This window comes from Bombina bombina, chromosome 3, assembly GCF_027579735.1.
Source record: "Bombina bombina isolate aBomBom1 chromosome 3, aBomBom1.pri, whole genome shotgun sequence".
NCBI classification, from domain to species: Eukaryota; Metazoa; Chordata; class Amphibia; order Anura; family Bombinatoridae; genus Bombina; species Bombina bombina.
Window position 1 is genome coordinate 446,079,586 of NC_069501.1, and position 23,949 is coordinate 446,103,534.

A 23,949-nucleotide genomic window follows, 5' to 3' on the forward strand; every position below is an offset into this window, starting at 1 on the left:
CCATTGTCTATATACACAGTGATCGTTCAAAGAGCCAGTATGCTTGAACTTTGACCACAATGAATTCCGAAACTGGTACATTTGAATTAGGTCAGCTGTGCTCTTTTTACTCTCACCTTACACAGTGGGGGCATGCAAATTCCAAACTAGGAAAACTAGGAGTTCGGACTGAAAGAAATCAACTGCAAAGTCTAGATCTTGGATTGGGTTTAATCTGTGCCAAGGGAGGTTCTTGATGTCATTTAGAAATGATTGAAGATTACATTTTTGAAGGACCTGGTGATTTTAACCTTGGGAGAGGATTTAGTTGCCTTTATTTTGCGCACGCAGTACACTAAGCAGTGGTCACTGAAATTGTTAGGGAGAACACCTGCCTCCTGGATTCGGTAGGGAGAAGTGGAGATAATGCAATCGAGCAGGGTGTGATTATGGCTTTTGATGTTTATGCGAGTTGGGGAGGAGATTAATTACGTTAGCTGCAAAGACTTAAACAGTGAGCAACAACTATTATTTTTTGGATTCAGCCAATCAAAATTAAAATCTCTAAAAACCAAAATTTCACTTTTTGGCTTTTGAGCTATAGTTTCACTAAGGAGATGTGCTATGTCAGAAATGGAATGCACAGGGGAGCTAGGTGGGTGGTAGATTCCTGCAACAATGATTGATTTCCTGCATGGGATCTCAATTGTGCCAGAAAGGAAATCAAAGGTGGCAGGAGAGCTAGATTTTTGTAAGGGGGTGTACTTTGTGGAATTGTCAACATAAATTACCATGCCGCCTCCTCTCTTTGCTCTGTCATTTCTATGGCATGAATACCCATGTATTGCAATGGCAGAATCAGGTATTTTTGCGGTTAGCCACGATTCAGAGATCACAATGATTTTGGGCTTGTATTGTAAACACCAAGCTTGCAGTGCATTGACTTTTGGTAGTAAGCTGCGGATATTACAGTGCACAAAGGAGAGGAATTTGTTGGGGGACCAGGGTTGGTCTCTACATCATTTGCAAGGGCAAGTAACATAAGGAATAGGAATTTGGACATAGTTTTTGTTTGGCCATATAGTGAATGTGATACTTTATAATTTTGTGAGGTTGGGGTAGGAGGGTTATTTTTTATAACTCTTCACCAGCACTCAGCAGATAAGTTACAGCCACAGAGCAGGCCATGGTGTATGATAATTTGTTTTCCAGTTTGAGGTGTGTGCTTATGGCGGTAGTGATGTAAACAAAATTGAGTGAGAAAAGGGTTATCACGAATAACAGTATGGTCACATTTGGATTCATGTTAGTGGTATGAGGTGTGTTGATGAAAATAAAACAATAATATACAAAATAAATATATTTACTGCAGAGACATCACACCATTTGAGTTCTGATCTTCAGATCCCACTAAGTATCAATAAAATTATACTATAAAATTAAAATATCAGATTGTGCAACTATTTTCCTGTGTGTTCAACAAGTCTCAGAAATATATACGTTGCCATTTACAATATCTAACTCTTAAAGAGACATTGTACTCAACAATTTTCTACCATATATACCATATAAATGTAAAGGGACAGTAAAGTCATAAATAAACTTCAATTCATTGGATAAAGCATGGAGTTTTAAAGAACTTTCCAAATTACTTATTTTATCAATTTTGTACATACATATAGACATATATAGAAGTGCATTGGAACCCTTTGCAGTTAAGTAGATGAAAGCATATAGAAACATATTTATGCAGTATTCATATTTAATAAAGTGTTTAGCTTTGTACTTACTGTAAATATTTTACATTCCAATGTTCTGCACACATATGAATATATTCTATGTATTTATAAATAGATATTCCTATTATATATTTTTAATATTAATATAAATAAAAGTTATATTTTAATATCCTGTCGGGGAATCCCATCCCTTAGTTTAGGCCTAGAGTGCTACAAGTGCATACTTTGGGAAGTCTGGTATCCTTTATACCATTCTTCCTTGGTGTTTATATTCCTATTATATATATCTGTATATATAATTCTATATATATTTATATATATGTATATATAATTCTATATATATATATATATATATATATATATATATCCTGGTATAGATATATATTGTACCAAAATGCCATCATATACTGTATATATATATATATATAGAAATATGTATTTATAAATAAATAGAACATATTCTTCTATGTAAAGAACATTGGAATGTGAAATATTCATATTTTGATGTCGGGTTAGCGCAATTGAGAATATATGATTGGGTTTACGCGCGAGTAGGGTGTTTTGTTCCACTTTTCTTGCTCCATTGATTTCTATGGGGGAATACGTTATCGCGTGCGTGATATTGAAACTTCAGCTTTTTACACGCATCGAGTTAGCAAGTGAGAAAAACATAATTTATGCTTATCTGATAAATTTATTTCTCTTGTAGTGTATCCAGTCCACGGATCATCCATTACTTATGGGATATATTCTCCTTCCCAACAGGAAGCTGCAAGAGTCCACCCACAGAAAAGCTGCTATATAGCTCCTCCCCTAACTGCCATTACCAGTCATTCGACCGAAAACATGCAGAGAAAGGAAAACCATAGGGTGCAGTGGTGACTGTAGTTTAATGGAAAAATTACCTGCCTTAAAGTGACAGGGCGGGCCGTGGACTGGATACACTACAAGAGAAATAAATTTATCAGGTAAGCATAAATTATGTTTTCTCTTGTTAAGTGTATCCAGTCCACGGATCATCCATTACTTATGGGATACCAATACCAAAGCTAAAGTACACGGATGATGGGAGGGACAAGGCAGGTACTTAAACGGAAGTTACCACTGCCTGTAAAAAACCCTTTCTCCCAAAAATAGCCTCCGAAGAAGCAAGGTATCAAATTTGTTAAATTTGAAAAAGTATGAAACGCAGACCAAGACTCCGTCTTGTAATCTGTTCAACAGAAGCCACATTTAAAAAAGGCCCAAGTGAAAACCACAGCTCTAGTAGAATGAGCTGTAATCCCTTCAGGAGGCTGCTGTCCAGCAGTCTCATAAGCTAAATGAATTATGCTTTTTAACCAAAAAGACAGAGAGGTTGCTGAAGTCCTTTGACCTCTCCTCTGTCCAGAATAGACAACAAACAAGGTGAATGTTTGATGAAAATCTGTAGTAGCTTGTAAGTAAAACTTTAAAACACGAACCACGTCCAAATTGTGTAATAGACGTTCCTTCTTTGAAGAAGGATTAGGATACAAGAATGGAACAACAATCTCTTGAGTGATATTCTTGTTAGATACCACCTTAGGTAAAAACCCAGGTTGGTACACAGGACTACCTTATCCGTACGGAGAACCAGATAAGGAGAATCACATTGCAACGCAGATAACTCGGAGACTCTATGAGCCGAGGAAATAGCTACCAAAAAGGAACTTTCCAAGATAGAAGTTTGATATCTATGGAATGAAAAGGTTCAAATGGAACTCCTTGAAGAACCTTAAGAACCAGCTTTAAGCTCCATGGTGGAGCAACATTTTTAACCACAGGCTTGGTTCTAACCAAAGCCTGACCAAATGCCTGAACGTCTAGAATACCTGCCAGACGCTTGTGCAAAAGAATAGACAGAGTAGAAATCTGTCCTTTTAAAGAACTAGCTGACAACCCTTTTCTCAAAATCATCTTGGAGAAAAGATAATATCCTGGGAATCCAGACTTTACTCCATGAGTAACCCTTGGATTCATAACAATAAGATATTTACACCATATCTTATGTTAAATTTTCCTAGAGACAGGCTTTTATGCCTGTATTAAAGGTATCAATTACTGACTCGGAGAAGCCATGCTTTGATAACATCAAGCGTTCTGTCTCCAGGCAGTCCATCTCAGATTAGTTATATGTAGATGGTTGAAAAGACCCTGAGGTAGAGGGTCCTGTCTCAGAAGCAGAGACCGTGGTGGAAAGGATGACATGTCCACCAGATCTGCATACCAGGTCCTGCGTGGCCACGCAGGCGCTGTCAAAAGCACCAAAGCACTCTCCTGCTTGATCTTGTGCAAACCCCTCCGGAGGGAATTCCCACTCCCCCGGATGAAAAGTCTGACGACTTAGAAAATCTGCCTCCCAGTTCTCAACACCTGGGATAGGGATAGCTTTTAGACAAGAGTGAGTCTCTGTCCAGTGAATTATTTTAAGACTTCTAACATTGCTAGGGAACTTCTGTTCCCCCTTGATGGTTGATGTAAGCCACAGTCGTGATATTGTCCGACTGAAATATGATGTACCTCAGAGTTGCTAACTGAGGCCAAGTCTGAAAAGCATGGAATATCGCTCCCAGTTCCAGAATATTCATTAGAAGGAGGGTCTCCTCCTGAGTCCACTATCCCTGAGCCTTCAGGGAGTTCCAGACTGTATCCCAACCTAAAAGGCTGGCATCTGTTGTAACAATTGTCCCATCTGACCTGCGGAAGGTCATACCCTTGGACAGATGGACCCGAGATAGTCACCAGAGAAGAGAATCTCTGGTTTCTTGGTCCGGATTTAACAGGAGAACAAATCTGTGTAATCCCCGTTCCTCTGGCTGAGCATGCATAGTTGCAGTGGTCTGAAATGTAGGCGTGCAAACGGTACTATGTCCCTTGCCGCTACCATTAAGCCGATTACATTCATGTACTGAGCCACCAAAGGGCGCGGATGGAATGAAGAACACGGCAGAAATTTAGAAACTTTGACAACCTGGACTCCGTCAGGTAAATTTTAATTTCTACAAAATCTATCAGAATCCCTAGGAGGGAAACCCTTGATATTGGGGATAGAGAACTCTTTCCTTGTTCACTTTCCACCCATGCGATCTCAGAAATGCCAGTACTACGTCCGTATGAGACTTGGCAACTTGGATGTTTGACGCCTGTATCAGGATGTCATCTAAATAAGGGGCCACTTCTATGCCCCGCGGCCTAAGGACCACCAAAGTGACCCCAGAACCTCCATAAAGATTCTAGGGGCTGTAGTTAACCCAAAGGAAAGAGCTACAAACTGGTAATGCCTGTCTAGAAAGGCAAACCTGAAAAACCGATGGTGATCTTTATGCATCGTAATGTGAGGATAAGCATCCTTCAAATCCATTGTAGTCCTCTATTGACTCTCCTGGATCATAGTTAAGATGGTACGAATAGTTTCCATCTTAAATGATAAAATTCTAAAGAATTTGTTTAAGATCTTTTAGATCCAAAATAGGTCTGAAGGTTTCCTTTCCTTGGGAACCACAAACCGATTTGAGGAAAACTGTGTCCCTGTTCCTCTATTGGAACTGAATGGGTCACGTACACAATGCAAGAATGTCTCTTTCTTTATCTGGTTTGCAGATAAATGTGAAAGGCAAAAACTCCCCTTTTTTGGGGGGGAAAGCTTTGAAATCCAGAAGATATCTCTGGGGTATAATTTCCAATGCCCAGGGATCCTGGGCATCTCTTGCCCACGCCTGGGCGAAGAATGAAGTCTGCCCCCTATAGGATCCGTTACCAGATAGGGGTCCGTTCCTCATGCTGTTTTAGAGGCAGCAGCAGGCTCCTTGACCTGCTTATCTTTGTTCCAGGTCCGGTTGTCTCCAGACCGCCTTGGACTGAGCAAAAGTTCCCTCTTATTTTGCCTTAGAGGAAGTTGATGCCACACCTGCCTTGAATTTTCGAAAGGCACGAAAATTAGGCCTTTTTTGTCCCTTGATTTGGACCTGTCCTGAGGAAGGGCATGATCTTTTCCTCCAGTGATATAAGTAATAATCTCCTTCAAACTAGGCCTGAATAGGGTCTGCCCCTTGAAGGGAAGTTAAGTAGCTTATTTATTAAAGTCACGACAGCTGACCATGATATAAGCCATAGCGCTCTGCGCCAGTATAGTAAAAAACAGAATTCTTAGCCGTTAGTCTAGTCAAAGGAACAAAGGCATCAGAAAACAAAGGAATTGGCTAGCTTAAGTGCTCTAAGCTTGTCAAATATATTCATCCAATGGAGCCTGTAAAGCCTCATCAAGAGACTCAAACCAGAACGCCGCAGCAGCAGTGACAGGAGCAATGCGTGCAAGGGGCTGCAGGATAAAACCTTGTTGAATAAACATTTTTTATCCATTGGATCTAAAAAAGCACAACAGTCCTCGCCAGAGGTAGTGGTACGCTTAGCTAGAGTAGAAACTCTTCTCTCCACCTTAGGAACTGTCTGCCATAAGTCCCGTGTGGTGGCAACTATTAGAAAACATTCTTCTAAAAAATAGGAGGGGAAGAGAACGGCACACCTGGTCTATCCCATTCCTTATGAAAAATTTTAGTAAACCTCTTTAGGTATTGGAAAAACATAAGTACACACCGGCACTGCATATTATTTATCCAGTCTACACAATTTCTCTGGCACTGCGATTGTACACATTCATTCAGAGCAGCTAAAGCCTCCCTGAGCAACAAGTGGAGGTTCTCAAGCATAAATTTTAAATGTAGAAATATCAGAATCAGGTTAAATCATCTTCCCTGAGTCACAAATATCACCCACAGACTAAGCATATTGTGAGGTAGTATCAGACATGGTTCTTAAAGCGTCTGTATGCTCTGTATCTACCCCCAGAGCTGTTTTGCTTTCCTTTAATTTCAGGTAGTCTGACTAATACTGCTGCCAGTGTATTATACACAACCTTTGCCATGTCTTGTAAAATAAACGCTATGGGCGCCATTGATATTCTTGGCGCCATTTGAGCGTGAGTCCCTGGAGCGGGAGTCAAAGGGTCTGACACGTGGGGAGAGTTAGTCGGCATAACTTCCCCCTCGACAGAATCCTCTGGTAAAATAAACGCTATGGGTGCCCTTGATGTACTTGGCGCCATTTGAGCGTGAGTCCCTAAAGCGGGAGTCAAAGGGTCTGACACGTGGGGAGAGTTAGTCGGCATAACTTCCCCCTCGACAGAATCCTCTGGTGATAATGTTTTTAAATACAAAAAATGATCTTTATTGTTTAACATGAAATCAGTACATCTGGTACACATTCTAAAATGGGGTTCCACCATGGCTTTAAACATAATAAACACAGAGCCTCCTCTATGTTAGACATGTTAGAACTAATAAAGAGACTAGAAAGCTTGGAAAACACTTTAAATCAAGTTAACAAGCAAATATAACAAACGTTACTGTGCCTTTAAGAGAAACAAATTTTGTCAAAATTTGAAAAACAGTGAAAAAAGGCAGTAAATCAAACGAAATTTTTACAGTACATGTAATAAGTTAACAGAGCATTGCACCCACTTGCAAATGGATGATTAACCCCTTAATGCAAAAAACAGATAAAAAAAAAAAAAAACGACATTTTTTTAAACAGACACAACAAAACTGCCACAGCTGAGCTGTGGATTACCTTCCCTATAACTGTTTCTATGCAAAATTTAAGCCAGCCATGTGGAAAAATTAGGCCCCAATAAGTTTTATCACCAAACATATGTTAAAAAACGATTAAACATGCCAGCAAACGTTTTAAAACACATTCTTATAAGAGTATGTATGTCTATTAATAAGCCTGATCCAGTCGCTATCACTGCATTTAAGGCTTTACTTACATTACTTCGGTATCAGCAGTATTTTCTTAGTCAATTCCATTCCTTAGAAAAATATATTACTGCACATACCTTAGCATATATCTCTATCAATCAGCCTGGTACCAGTCGCTTTCACTGCATTTAAAGGCTGTACTTACATTACTTCGGTATCAGCAGTATTTTCTTAGTCAATTCCATTCCTTAGAAAAATATTTTACTGCACTTAACTTATTTGCAGGAAAACCTGCACGCCATTCCCCCTCTGAAGTACCTTACTCCTCAAAATGTGTGAGAACAGCAACTCGATCTTAGTTACGTCTGCTAAGATCATAGAAAAAACGCAGGCAGATTCTTCTTCCAAATACTGCCTGAGATAAACAGCACACTCCAGTGCCATTTAAAAATAACAAACTTTTGATTGAAGAAATAAACTAAGTATAAAAAACCACAGACTCTCACGACCTCCTATCTATGTTGAGACTTGCAAGAGAATGACTGGTAATGGCAGTTAGGGGAGGAGCTATATAGCAGCTTTGCTGTGGGTGGACTCTTGCAGCTTCCTGTTGGGAAGGAGAATATATCCCATAAGTAATGGATGATCCGTGGACTGGATACACTTAACAAGAGAAAAACAGTTTACTTTCAACTTGTAATACGAGCGTTACCCGAAGTGCCCTTCTACTTCTAGCAGAGTTAGCGCACTCCACTTGTAATCTGGCTCTAAATAAATTAGTGCTTGAATTATGTATTTAAAGGAAAGACTAGCCTGAGAATAATGTGTACAGGTATTTTTAAAAATTATATTAGTTGTTTAAATATTGAAAAAACAAGGGTAAATTTAATGTCCATAAAGCAGTGGGCGCCGCCATATTGTAAAATAGGTTACCGTTTCTGCTGAGGCCAATTAGAAATGGTTATAAATGGCTTACTAAAGTGTACAACCAATGACTGTGCAGGATATAGCTGAGTCTGCACTTCCATGTTTAACATGAATTGTAAAGCCCACAATATTCAGAATCATTATTACAAGAAAAGCACAAAATAACTAATAAAAGTATATTGCAAAGTTGTTTTACTACCTGTAATTAAATAATTTATATTAATATCTTTAGGTTTTTAATGTCCCTTTAATTTCAATTTCCCAGATTTTCATTCATTTGGTTCTTTTTTCTTTATGACAATAGACAAGGTACTGCTTTTGAAGTTATATTAATGGTTGACTCATTACTGTTCTCTTTTTTTTCTATTCTGTATGTTCCCTCTTGCTTTTCCCTGCCCCCTCACTCTTCTTTCTTTACTCTCCCCTCCTTATATTTTCCCCTTTTTATTTGCTTGTTTTTCTATTCTTCCTAGAAAGATATGTTACAATGCCTTGATCCTGTTATCCCATTTGATACTTACTGTATGCTATTCTATGATTATTTGCAAGTAGATATGTGCGATTCGTTTCGGATCGATTCAGAAATTCGGAAAATTCTGCAAATTTGGCGATTCGGATTGAACCGAATTTCCGAATTAAAATACTGCCGAATTTACCGAATAAATCCGAATTACTTCGGATTTATTCAGTAAATTCGGATGGCCATGGATTACACTACTATTGTACAGTATAAGTCTAATCCCACCTAACACTTACCGAAATTCCGAACCGAATCGAACCGAATCGAACCGAATCCAGCCGAATTTAGTACATAATACTAGTCTAATCCCACCTAACACTTACCGAAATTCCGAATTTCCGAACCGAACCGAATCGAACCGAATCCAGCAGAATTTATTAGAATCTGAATGAATCCGAAACAAATCCGAACCCAATTTATTTGAATCCGAAACAAATCCGAACCGAATTGATTCAAATTATTCCGAATTCGAATCGCTCCGAACCGAAATTCTAAAAAATCCGAATCGATCCGAACCGAACCAAACCAAATTTTTTCGCCATGCACATGTCTATTTGCAAGCACCATTTTTTACCCTTCATTTTATGAGCATTTTAATGTGCCTATATTTATTGTCTCATTCTTCTGTTAAAACTTCAATAACAATTATTAAAAAAAATAAATACACGGTGAAATGCCATCTTTTAGAATAAACAAAGGCAAAATGACAACCCTGACTCATTATAGACAATACAATCAAATAATAAAAAAATAAAAAAACCTTACAAAACCATATTTCATAAAATGTATTCAGCATCTATATACAGAATTTCTACTTTTTCTAAAATAAGTTGATTTGGAAATAAAAAATAGATAACATAAACCAACACTCTTTTTATATGTTATCTTTCTACGTTATGTATCTCTGTCTCTAACTGGCTTTATCAGAAAACAACCGCAAAATAATTCACTGTATACTAACACGATGGGGCATATTTATCAAGCTTGATGCCCCGTGTTTGGGCTCGCCGGAAACAGAAATTATGAAGCAGCGGTCTAAAGACCGCTACTCCATAACCTGTCCACCTGCTCTGAGGTGGCGGACATAAATCAACCTGATCTAATTAATTGACACCCCCTGCTAGCGGCCTATTGGACGCGAATCTGCAGGGGGCGGCATTGCACCAGCAGTTCACCAGAACTGCTGGTGTAATGATAAATGCTGACAGCGTATGCTGTCAGCATTTATAGATGTGCAGCGGGCATGATCCGCAATATCGGATCAAGTCCGCTCGCACCATCATAAATAGGAGCCTATGACCCTGGTTATCCTTGTTGTCTGTGGACTAAAGCTCTGATTGGCTCCTCTAAATAAGGCAAATGGTGGGTGGAGTTTGGCTATTGAAAAATAATTGCAGTCAAAATATATTAATTTGTTTTAAGAACATTAGGACTTAGCTGATATGTTATTCTGTAGCAGCAAATCAGAAATGTCTTGTAATTACAAGGTGTCTGCTGTCCCTTTAAATTATTTTTAGTACACTTTGATTACACATTCTATATTAACTCAACTCATACAGTATTAACCCTGTATTCTCTGTTGTATTGTTATTTAATAAGTAACAGAAGATTTGATATATTAATACAATTTACTACTGTAGGGACCTTAATTTATTTAATTCCTTAACGACAGCCGATACAGTGAGACATGCAGAAATAATGTGGTCTCGCTGACAGTTGGTAAGGGCCTTGCTATTAGAGGCTGAAAACCCCTTAGGATACGTGATGTACATGTAGCTGTTGTTTAGAGGTAAAAAAAAAGAAAAAAAAAAAGATACTGTGCAGAAATGGATCCTTTGACAGACTGCTAAAGCGTACCTCCCCTTGTATCTCAGAGGCTTTCCATGACAGGGAGGTGAGGGTTTTTGTGGGTAGAGGGTTTTGAGGGTGGGGCTCTAACCATAAGTACTGTGCAGGCCAGGGCTATATTTACTGGCAGACCGCTAATGTGGCGACCCAGGAGAGTTAAAAGAAGCCCATAAATATTGTGCAGGACTGGGTTCCCTGCAGATTACTACAGTGGTGACCAGAGGTTTAAGTAGACTTCACTGGGCCCCAGGGCAAAAGCTGTGGTGAGCTCTACATTTCAGCAGCCCAATTTCTACCTATCTGTATAAGTTGTGCCAGCTGCAACATAGAAAAGGGAACTGCCCCTCTGTGACTATGAATCATCCTTCCCTCATGGTTATCCTGTGCCAGAGGATCTGCAACTGGGCAGTCTTTATGTACAAATACTGTGTCAATTTTTTTTACACATCAACACTGTGATGGTCATCTTGGAACCGCTGCCTCTGTATAGTAAGAACAAATCTGCATACCCCTTTGTGTGTCCCAATGATGTCTCTAGGAATTACATTTAAGGGGCACATCAAGGGGGCCCTCCAGTAATTTGTTGGTGGGCATGCAACAGGAGGGTGGGCCTTGGGCAAGGTCAAGAGTCATACAGGAAACAGAGATAACTACCATAGACTTCCAAATTAGCCAACGACTGGTGTCGTTATTTCAAATAGTGTGACATTTGTACAAAGCATTTGTGGGTCTCTCCTACTCTCTAAACAATCCTTTTTCACATTTTCTGTTTATTTCTCTCTTCCCTTACTTTGCTACTGTTTTGCTTATGCAAAATTACCTTGCCTTCAGGTTCAACATGATTTTGCATATACACCTGAGAGCTTATTTTTCAGGTGCAAACATGTCTGTGATTCCTTTACTGACTCTTTTTTTTTTTTTTTACATTTATTTAAGTTACTTATGTATATTGCATGTATTTTGTTACTATTGATTACAAATTTCATTACAAAAAATAAATCAAAATTAAACAAAAATAAAAATAAATAAAAAGCAAAGCAACAAATAAATATTATTGTACATACTGTACCTTTGTTTGGACAAGTGAAGCCCTTTGAGTTCTCATTTCTTGGATAATATAATAAATACTGAAGTTCATAGGTATAATCTGAAACAGATCATGATAGTTTGTTATTGGTTAGTGATATATAAATGTGTATTTTGTATCATGACTTTTATCACTGTAAGGAAATAAACATTATTTAAAATATTTTTGATTTTTATCTCAACAAAAAATTATAAGAAACCCACACAAACAAATACACTAATGTAGTTATATTGTGAAAATGCTGAGATAATCTGCAATAATTTTGAATGAGAAAACACAGGGATACAACCAACATTGCAAATATATAGGATATTTACTTGTTTGGGTTGGGGCAGGGGATTCGTTATCTAGAAAACAAACGCCTGCTAGGTGCTACTTTAAAGGGACACTAAACCCAACATTTTTCTTTCATAATTCAGGTAGAGAATACAATTTTAAACAACATTCCAATTTACTTCTATTATCTAATTTGATACATTCTTTAGATATCCTTTGTTGAAGAAATAGCAATGCACATGGAGGCATCTATGATCTATGTGCAGCCACCAATCAGCAGCTATTGAGACTATCTGGATATGCTTTTCAGCAAATTATATCAAGAGATTGAAGCAAATTAGATAAAGGAAGTAAATTAGTAAGCTGTTTAAAAAAGCATACTCTTTCTAAATCATGAAAGAAAAAAAATTGGTTTCATGTCCCTTTAACCCATTTGTGCTGATTTGAACGGATGTAAACACTTGCTGGAAAAATTAAATCATGCAATCGTCAATGCGATCGCATGATTTCAATACCTGGATTGGATCATAGGGGACAGCCTATGCTGCTAGCCACACCCCCAGTCAGATGTTTTATTGCACAAATAGGGGAGGCTGCAGGACGCCATATAATGTAGGATGTTCCATGCGGTCCTAACTGCGTTAAAGTCCAGCGCTGTTTGGCTGGCATGGATCGCCTTAACAACATCTAGGAGTTAAGCATTAGAATATTTTTAATGTAAAGGTTGTCTTGCTATGTGGTGGTGGTGGTGGGGGGGGCTCTAAAGAAATGGCAATGGCTTGATCAGTTTCAATTTCTTTCTAGATTAGTCTTTGGGCTAGATTCATAAGTATAACTGTACTTTGTAATGGATTTTTTATTTGTTTTTTGACACTTTTTTGCTTTGCAAAACAGTTTACCAGAGCCCTGACGCGGGTTAACTTTAATTGCGTCCAAGCAATAGCGTTTACTTTCAACTTGTAATACGAGCGATAAACCCGACACTCACCAACATTTACTATAAACCCATTTTCGCTTGCGTGTAACTGTTAGAGCACCACTCATACTCTGGCCCTTATTCTTTCAATAGGGTCAGAATAAAGAAATTGACACCGAGTATTCAATCGTAGACATGGAAATTATTTTCTTACTATATTTAAAGAACAGATGTATGCTTAACTAACATGCAAACAGAAGTCAAGTCTGGGTATAAAGTTGGTTGTAAAAATATATATATCTATACCTGTATATATTCATATAGATATATAGGTATAGATATATTGGGCCAGATCACAAGTGGCATGCTATAGGACTCGAGTGTGGTGAAAGGGGTAAAAAATGTGCACCAAACACAACATAAATACATTAAAATAAAGTGTTACACTCATATATACACTTTCTGATAAAAAATATTCTTATAAATATTAATATATTAAATATGTGTATGGGTGTATAAATATATATTGTATTAATGTGTTTATAAACAGTATGTATATATGTGTATACATACATATAGAATCAGTGAAAAGGGAATGTCAGTTGAAGACCTCAATGTCAATCTGTGGGTCTAAAAGTATTTAAATATTCAAAGCAAGCCTACCCACGTCTGTGATACAAGGACCGTCTCGGTTACTGTTTTGATGTGTACACTATATGAATGATACACATCACAGTAAATGCTTAATATGCATATATACACATGTGTCTTTGTTATCCTCGATCATAATATTATATGGAAAAGTTTTTCTACACTTTGATCAGCATGTTATGATTATCATGATGACTTTTGTCTTTTCTCTAAATATGTGACATTTCGTCATATAATTTTCTTCTTTTTTTGATGTTATTGATTCTTGCTTTTTATGTATTGTTTAGTAGCTGCATGGTTAACATGGGTACTCATTGATTCAACAGGGTAGGGCGTTTTGTTATTAGAAGTAACCAATAAGGTTTCTTAATGAGTGTTTTAAAAGGAAGCAGAGAGATCCTAATACCATTAGCTATGATTACGGCATAAGCCGAAACGCGTAAGCCAGGTGGTGTTACGCTCTCCCTGAACATATGCTGTTTGTCTCTTTTCCTTCATTTTTAAATTGGAACAATAAAGTTTTGGATTTTATACGAACTGTCCCACTTCACTTCTTTCCTATACATACATATATACACATATAAATATTCCCACTCAAATACCTTAAAATTTGAAAAAGAATTTTTAAGCAATTTTAATATCTTATAATGGGCCAGATTACAAGTGGTGTGCTATTGTTAGTGCGAGTCGCGATAAGCAATATTACCACTGCTCTAACTTGTGCGCATATTACAAGCTGAAAGTAAACGCGTTCGCTTGAGGGCAAACAAAATTGACACTCGTCGGGTTTGCACGAGTGGAGATTTAGTATAAAGAGTAAGAGTTGAATAAAAATATCCAACAAACACCACGTAAATACATTAAAAATAAAGTGCTACTCTCACATATACACTGTCTGATATAAATTAGGAATGTAAATATTAATAGAAATGTTATAGAAGGGTTAAAAGGTATATGATATATGACAAGGTATTTGAATGGAAAGGGCTATAATGGATATATATATATATATATATATATGTTTGTGTATGTGTATGTGTGTATATATTTATATATGTGCATATATATATATATACACACACATACATACATATAAAAACACATATATGCACTTTGGAGCCCTTTCCACTCAAATACCATAAAAATGAAAAATACTTTTTATTCAATTTTAATATTTTATAACATGTTTTACTGTGTATTTATTGTAAATATTTTACATTCCACTGTTCTTTACATAGAAGAAAATGTTCTCAGTATTTTTAAATATATATATATAGCTGTATATATATATATATATATATATATATATATATATATATATATAAACCTGTATATAGTCATATATATATATATATATATATATATAGGTAGATATATTGGGCATGCTATTTATCGTTTTTGCTAGAAGTAATCTTTTTAAAAAATTACTTTGAGCAGTGTTTGCACACCACTTGTAATCTGGCCCTTACTGTATAAGCTTAATAGAAAAACAGATACACTAGTTCAGCTGAAGAGGCTGGTGAGGCCAGAGGGGACTTTTTTGTAACTGAAATTTGAGGAGAGAAATACTTTTACCTGTCTTGGAATAAAGAACTGTTATTTTTTTCTTGAGCCTTACCCCATCTTTCAAAAGCCTCCAAATATAATCGATGACACAGATAACTCCTGTTCTTCCACAACCAGCACTAAAATAGTAACATCATTATTAAAAAGTTAAAAGCAATCATATACAGTCTTCAAGATTAGTGCAATGTATACAATTTCCACCTCTAGTGCAAACTGGTCTATTTAAACTCAGTGATTTGATTGTAAGGGAAACTTACCCATACTACTCATGTCCATTTATGTCACAGCCATCTGCACAACATCTCTAAAGTCTGTTCCTTTCTAACATCAGACACCACCAATACACCAGCTCACTCTTGCTTCCTGCATTGACTACTTCAACACATTCGGCGAGATTATGCCAACACTGCTTTTTTCCTAACGCTGGTATTACGAGTCTTGCAGGTACAGGTGTACCACTCACTTTTTTGGTCAGACTCGAAAATACCGCAAATCCACTTACGTCAATTGCGTATCCTATATTTTTAATGGGATTTGCCTAACGCCGGTATTACGAGTCTTCCAAAAAGTGAGCGGTACAGCCTCTCCTGTCAAGACTGAAACCGCCGCCCTACCGCATCGCAAACATTACTTAAATTTTATTAACCCCTAATCTGCCATTCCTAACATCACCGACACCTACCTACATTTATTAACCCCTAATCTGCCGCCACTATATTAAATTTATTAACCCCTAAATCTAAGTCTAACCCTAACCCTAACACCCCTAACTTAAATATAATTTAAATAAATCTAAATAAAATAACTATCATTAACTAAATTATTCCTATTTAAAACTAAATACTTACCTATAAAATAAACCCTAAGCTAGCTACAATATAACTAATAGTTACATTGTAGCTATTTAGGGTTTATTTTTATTTTACAGGCAAGTTTGTATTTATTTTAACTAGGTACAATAGTTATTAAACAGTTATTAACTATTTAATAGCTACCTAGTTAAAATAAATTCAAATTTACCTGTAAAATAAATCCTAACCTAAGTTACAATTACACCTAACACTACACTACAATTAAATAAATTACCTAAACTAACTACAATTAAAAAAAATTATCTAAAGTACGAAACCCCCCCACTAAATTACAGAAAATAATAAAATAATTACAAGTTTTTTAAACTAATTACACCTAATCTAATCCCCCTAATAAAATAAAAAAGCCCCCCAAAATATTAAAAAGCCCTACCCTATACTAGGGTAGGGTATTTGTACTTTTTTTTTACAGGTAATAGAGCTGATTACTTTGTGACAATGCCCCGCTATTTGTTTTTTTTTTTGTTTGTTTTTTGATTTTTCAAAAGCTTTATTAATACTAATTCTCAGAGTTACAAAAATAAAAGTACATTCTTCATTATTCATGTTTACAAATAAACTTCTTATAGTACCATCTATAGTTACAAACTAACGAATACAGAGTTAACTCTTATAGCTAGGGTTCACATAATTTCCCTAACAACAAACACCAGTAATCTTATCATCTAATATCTTAAACATAACCTTCTTCTTATATTTAATATATACAGAAAGAAGAAAAAAGTAAAAGATTCCAAATATATTAATTATAGGATATCATGATAATAATGGGGGGGAGAGGGGGGGAAAAGAGGGAAAAAAAAAAAAGGAAGGGCCCCCCCTCTCCATTTCTTTCCTCTCTCTCTCTCTGACTCCTCTACCATCCACCCCAATTCTGCGGGAATAATCCTGCTATGATGTTAATCATTACGTATTCTGTATTCCTGAACGCGGCTATCAATTGAATTTGTATATTCAGAGGTAACGATAGGATTAACTTTTTCCATTTCTTAAAAAAGAATTCTTCTAGCGGACTAGATGGTTCTCGTGAGTCATATTGTTCTAACATACACTGTTTAACTACTCCATTTTTACATGCCACCGCTATAAAAAAAATTGTAATTTAGTATAGGGTAGGGCTTTTTATTATTTTGGGGGGCTTTTTTATTTTATTAGGGGGATTAGATTAGGTGTAATTACTTTAAAAAACTTGTAATTAATTTATTATTTTCTGTAATTTAGTGGGTTTTTTTTCGTACTTTAGATAATTTTTTTCAATTGTATTTAATTGTAGTTAGTTTAGGTAATTTATGTAATTATAGTGTAGTGTTAGGTGTAATTGTAACTTAGGTTAGGATTTATTTTACAGCTAAATATGAATTTATTTTAACTAGGTAGCTATTAAATAGTTAATAACTATTTAATAACTATTGCACCTAGTTAAAATAAATACAAACTTGCCTGTAAAATAAAAATAAACCCTAAGCTAGCTACAATGTAACTATTAGTTATATTGTATCTAGCTTAGGGTTTATTTTATAGGTAAGTATTTAGTTTTAAATAGGAATAATTTAGTTAATGACAGTTATTATATCTAGATTTATTTAAATTATATTTAAGTTAGGGGAGGTGTTAGTGTTAGACTTAGATTTAGGGGTTAATAAATTTAATATAGTGGCGGCGACATTGGGGGTGGCAGATTAGGGGTTAATAAATATAATGTAGGGTTTGGCGATGTTGGGGGCAGCAGATTAGGGGTTAATACATATAATGTAGGTGGCGGCGGTGTCCGGAGTGGCAGATAAGGGGTTAATAATATAATGCAGGTGTCGGCAATGTCGGGGGTGGCAGATTTGAGGTTAATAAGTGTAATATTAGGGGTGTTTAGACTCGGGGTTCATATTAGGGTGTTAGGTGTAGACATAAAAAGTATTTCCCCATAGGAATCAATGGGGCTGCGTTAGGAGCTTTACGCTGTTTTTTTTCAGCCGGCTCTCCTCCATTGATTCCTATGGGGAAATCGTGCACGAGCACGTTACACCAGCTCACCGCTGACTTAAGCAGCGCTGGTATTGAGGTTAGATGTGGAGCTAAATTTTGCTCTACGCTCACTTTTTTGCGGCTAACGCCGGGTTTCTAAAAACCCGTAATACCAGCGTTACTGTAAGTGAGCGGTGAGGGAAAAATGCTCATTAGCAATGCACAGCCTTACCGACACAATTCGTAATCTAGGCGATTAGTAATTGGCTTTTACTGCTCTAGATTTATTACTATCATTTGAATGCCTCTGCAAACCTGATCCAGCCAAAGCATTGAATCTACATGAGGGTCAACACACTGCCAGACCCTATACTAGCTTCCATAGATAGCAGAATACAAAATCCCAGCCTAACCTTTAAAGGTTAAATTAATATTGTTCTAAATAATTACCTAACTTCTTCTGCTGCATTCCTTAATGGACCACTCAATTTAGTAGAATTGTATAATTTTATTATTATTATTCTTTATTTATAAAGCACCAACAGATTTCGCAGCGCTGTCCATGAGTACAGTGATAAAAGTACAACGGTGAGACATTACAATATAAGACAAAATTTAACAAACAAATACAGGGGGTTTGATTGCCCTATTCCTGTGGGAACTTACAATCTAGGTGGGTAAATATTAACAAGATCATAATAGAAAGACAATGAATTAACACCTAGAGGCCTATTTACTAAAGATCTTGCGGACCTGATCTGACAGTGCGGATCAGGTACGCAAGACCTCGCTAAATGCGGAGAGCAATACGCTCTATGCATTCAGCAATGCACCAGCAGCTCCCAAGAGCTGCTGGTGCAACGCCGCCCCCTGCAGATTCATGGCCAATGGGCCGCCAGCAGGGGGTGTCAATCAACCCGATCGTACTCGATAAGGGTTGAATTCCAGGGATTCCTGTCCGCCTGCTCAGAGCAGGTGGACAGGGTTATGGAGTAGCAGTCTTTGTGACCGCTGCTTCATAACTGCTGTTTCTGGCGAGTCTGAAGACTCGCCAGAAACACAGGGCCACAAGCTCCTTACGGAGCTTGATAAATGGGCCCCCTACTCTGAATTTTACATTTATTTTTCTTTCTCCCATTGTCCGACCCCTGTATCCTTTGACAGACATCAGCCAATCACAGACTAGTATACATATACCCTGTGAGCTTGTGTTCATGCTCAGTGGGGTATTGTTCCCCAGAAAGTGTGTATATAAGAAATTTGATAATGGAAGTAAATTGGAAAGTGTCTTAAAACTGCTTGCTCTGTCTGAATCAGAAAAGTTAATTTTAATTGACCTTCTTTATTCCTCTTCCACTATGACCCTCCCATATCCACCAACACATTTTTCCTGTATTATTCTTTTTACTTTCTTAAAACTCATTCATAGTAGTGTAACACTTTGCACCTTAAAATCTTCCACATGCTTAAAGGACCAGTCAACACATTAGATTTGCATAATCAACAAATGAAAGATAACAAGACAATGCAATAGCACTTAGTTTCAACTTCAAATGAGTAGCAGATTTTTTGATAACAAATTTCAAAGTGATGTATATTTCCACTCCCCTTGTACCATGTGATAGCAATCAGCCAATCACAAATGCATATACGTATAGTCTGTGAATTCTTGCACATGCTCAGTAGGATCTGGTGACTAAAAAATTGTAAATATAACAGACTGTGCACATTTTTTTTAATGGAAGTAAATTGGAAAGTTGTTTAAAATTACATACTGTATCTGAATCATGAAAATTTAATTTAACCTGAGTGTCCCTTTAACCAATGTGAATACATATTCCCCTTGTGTCTATCTTTATTTGACCCCTGATAATAATACCATCTTACCTATAATCACACAAGTTAAAGGGACATTATAATGTTCATTGTTCCAATTAAAAGAAAATGCTTCAAAATATATTGCAGTGCTTTTTTTATTTTGAATAATGAATGTTCTTTTGCTGAAAAAAAAATAATACCTTTTTTTCTGTCGGAGTTGTACAGTACATAGAACATTCAGACAGAAGGTCCAAATATTAGTTACTGATATTATTTATGGATCCAATAATATATTAAATGACATGGTTTAACATAAAAGTCTCTCTCAGGGAAAATATAATAACCTATTTACTTTTTAGAGAAAGGGTAGGGAAAAGGGAGGCTAGTAGAGCCAAATTAATAATTCTTTACCTAGGACTGTGTGGCAACGCCCTGGTGTAGATAAAACCTTATATGAAGGTAAAAATAGCCAATGTGCAGACCCTTTAAATATTTAGATAATCAATTAGAAAAAGAGAGATACTGCAACAACCGCAATTAGATTGCTATAATGTATAGACAGGGATTGCAGCACATATTTTTTATTATTTTAATTTAAATTTGCTTCGTAAATTCTAAAGCTCCGCTAAAATAGCGGTGTGTGTAGATATGTACTTACTCCCCACATTCACAAGTGCCACCCAGCGCCGAAGTTGAATAGAAGGTTACCACTAAATTAAGGAACACATGAATCGATGAGTCAAGAAGCGTGATTGGATCAATGCACATGCACAGATTGGCTGTGCTGTTTTATTTTAGTACACACAGATAAAACCAGGAAAGCAAGCAAGATTTAACTAATTTAGATTGACAACACCTCCACTAGAGGGTGGTTACGATTAAACGTAAAATCCGCCACCATAGTGATCATTGAGGATCTATGTCAAAACAACACATGTATACAGATGAACAAAAAAGAATTCACACGAACAATATTGTAAGATGAAACATGTAATGCTTACGTCATGTGCACTATACCTAAATTTGGCCAAATTGTGCAAAGAAACATCCTCAAAATAATTTCTAGTAGATGACAGTATAGTCTGTAGGGGGCTAGAAGAAACAACACCTGTAACAGCGGGCACCACCAACTGTATGAGAGGTATCAGGTGTCATGTTATCACATTTCAGGATCTATGTTTCTTGAACCCAGTTTATACAGACTAACCGTTTGAAACTTAATAGTCTTTAAGCAATATACAATATACATGTATTAGTTAAACAGTATTTATTCAGACCAGTGGAAGTTATGGGGATAGTATATAGCAACTCCAGTATTCAGCGGGCACCACCAAAAGTAAAGGTATCCGGTGTCATGAATAGTATCAATTCTGGATCTATGTTAAAACTACCCCGAAATAACTATTTTCCGTCTGTTACAGTTGTATAGAAAATGCGAAAGACTTACAGAGCATTACAACTCATTATAACTGATATACACCAGTATCTGAATATCAAGAGCAAACATGTACACAAATTGTGATAAGAATAATGTGAATGAAACACCCTTTTCAGGGCTTAGGCATGTCCCATAAAAAGGAACTGTGTATACAGATGGTACATTCTTACACCTTCGGATATCCAGGTAATTTGAGCTGAAAAGTCAGATGGAAAATGCTCAGTTAGTTATACAACCGTATCTTTGCTTTCTGAAGGAGAATTCCAAAAAGTTTCCGTGTGTAGATAGATTTCAATTCAAAACAAACGTGCTACATTCTAGCACAGCGTGGACGCCACAGCGATCTGTCCTTCGTGCATGTCCGTCTCCACTTCTTACGTCACTGCCGACGTACGTTTCACCCCCCACGTGACATCCAAAGAGCACAGGGGTTTCCTCAGGGCAAAAGCGGATGCTGGATTCCTTTGCAGCCGCAATATATACCTCCTTCAAAAGGCTTATTGGAGGATGTCTGAAGACAGTAGTAGCCAATGAAAAGCATTTACTGAGCCGCAGCCCATTTATATAGATCAAAGAGGATTCGGTGAATATATATACACAGTGAAAAGTATTAGGTTATATAGAACAACTCTAAAGAACCAACATTAAAAAATTAAGAATTATATACGAATATGTACGTAAAGGAAAAGAAGGAATAAATATAAAAATAAAAAGAGCAAGAAAAGGCCCACTTTTCCATAGTTCTTTTGGGAATTATTGCAGTGTATGCTAAAGTAAAACCTTATTTGTCCATGTTATTAAGCTACATGAATAAAGGCTTTACACGCATACTATTGATCCGTCGATTCATGTGTTTAAAAGGTTTCTATATGGTATGGAAGTAAAAACTTGATATATTAGTTGATTCTTATAGGGAAGGTGATAATATATTGAATTATACCACAAAAAATATATTACGAATGATTAAATTGAAGAAATCTTTCACTTGCTTTAATAACAGATTTTGTTAGTCATTCTAAGGTGAAGAGGCAGATTGAAAAGGAACCCTAATCTGTATATGTTACATACTAGGTTTATAGGGATTTGAAGATCAATTTTGTCCTTTTTATTTAAGGAAAGCAGCAAATTCAAATTTTTCATTTAGCCCTTTGGGCATAAGGGTCTGTAGCTTATAGATCCATTCTGTTTCCCTTCTAAGTAGTATAATATCAATGTCTCCTCCTCTACCAAGAAGGGAACAGTGTTCAATGCCTGTTACTCTTAGGTCCTGGGGATTGCATTTATGATATTTCATAAAGTGGAGAGCCACTCCACTTCTGATTTCCCCATCTTCTGCTGCTTTTATGTCGTCTCTGTGCTCAGAGACCCTATCTTTCAGCATGCGTCTTGTTTTTCCCACATAGAAAGTCGGGCAGCAACAAGAAAGTAAATAAATTACATTTTCTGTCTTGCAATTTATAAATTGCTTTATAGGATAGCTGATGGAATCATCTGACTTTTCAGCTCAAATTACCTGGATATCCGAAGGTGTAAGAATGTACCATCTGTATACACAGTTCCTTTTTATGGGACATGCCTAAGCCCTGAAAAGGGTGTTTCATTCACATTATTCTTATCACAATTTGTGTACATGTTTGCTCTTGATATTCAGATACTGGTGTATATCAGTTATAATGAGTTGTAATGCTCTGTAAGTCTTTCGCATTTTCTATACAACTGTAACAGACGGAAAATAGTTATTTCGGGGTAGTTTTAACATAGATCCAGAATTGATACTATTCATGACACCGGATACCTTTACTTTTGGTGGTGCCCGCTGAATACTGGAGTTGCTATATACTATCCCCATAACTTCCACTGGTCTGAATAAATACTGTTTAACTAATACATGTATATTGTATATTGCTTAAAGACTATTAAGTTTCAAACGGTTAGTCTGTATAAACTGGGTTCAAGAAACATAGATCCTGAAATGTGATAACATGACACCTGATACCTCTCATACAGTTGGTGGTGCCCGCTGTTACAGGTGTTGTTTCTTCTAGCCCCCTACAGACTATACTGTCATCTACTAGAAATTATTTTGAGGATGTTTCTTTGCACAATTTGGCCAAATTTAGGTATAGTGCACATGACGTAAGCATTACATGTTTCATCTTACAATATTGTTCGTGTGAATTCTTTTTTGTTCATCTGTATACATGTGTTGTTTTGACATAGATCCTCAATGATCACTATGGTGGCGGATTTTACGTTTAATCGTAACCACCCTCTAGTGGAGGTGTTGTCAATCTAAATTAGTTAAATCTTGCTTGCTTTCCTGGTTTTATCTGTGTGTACTAAAATAAAACAGCACAGCCAATCTGTGCATGTGCATTGATCCAATCACGCTTCTTGACTCATCGATTCATGTGTTCCTTAATTTAGTGGTAACCTTCTATTCAACTTCGGCGCTGGGTGGCACTTGTGAATGTGGGGAGTAAGTACATATCTACACACACCGCTATTTTAGCGGAGCTTTAGAATTTACGAAGCAAATTTAAATTCAAATAAAAAATATGTGCTGCAATCCCTGT

The 23,949-nt window shown here is 36.6% G+C and overlaps 1 protein-coding gene across 1 annotated transcript in view; it reads right to left on the reverse strand.

Annotated features, from left to right (window-relative positions):
* LOC128652383 (tyrosine-protein phosphatase non-receptor type 22-like) overlaps positions 1-23,949 on the reverse strand; it is a 180,430-nt gene that overhangs the window by 109,034 nt on the left and 47,447 nt on the right. Inside the window, exons 9-10 of the mRNA XM_053705321.1 lie at positions 15,339-15,405; positions 11,860-11,937 (exon numbers count right to left, since the gene is read on the reverse strand). Coding sequence (XP_053561296.1) covers positions 11,860-11,937; positions 15,339-15,405 — 145 coding nt within the window. The remainder of the gene's footprint in view (positions 1-11,859; positions 11,938-15,338; positions 15,406-23,949) is intronic.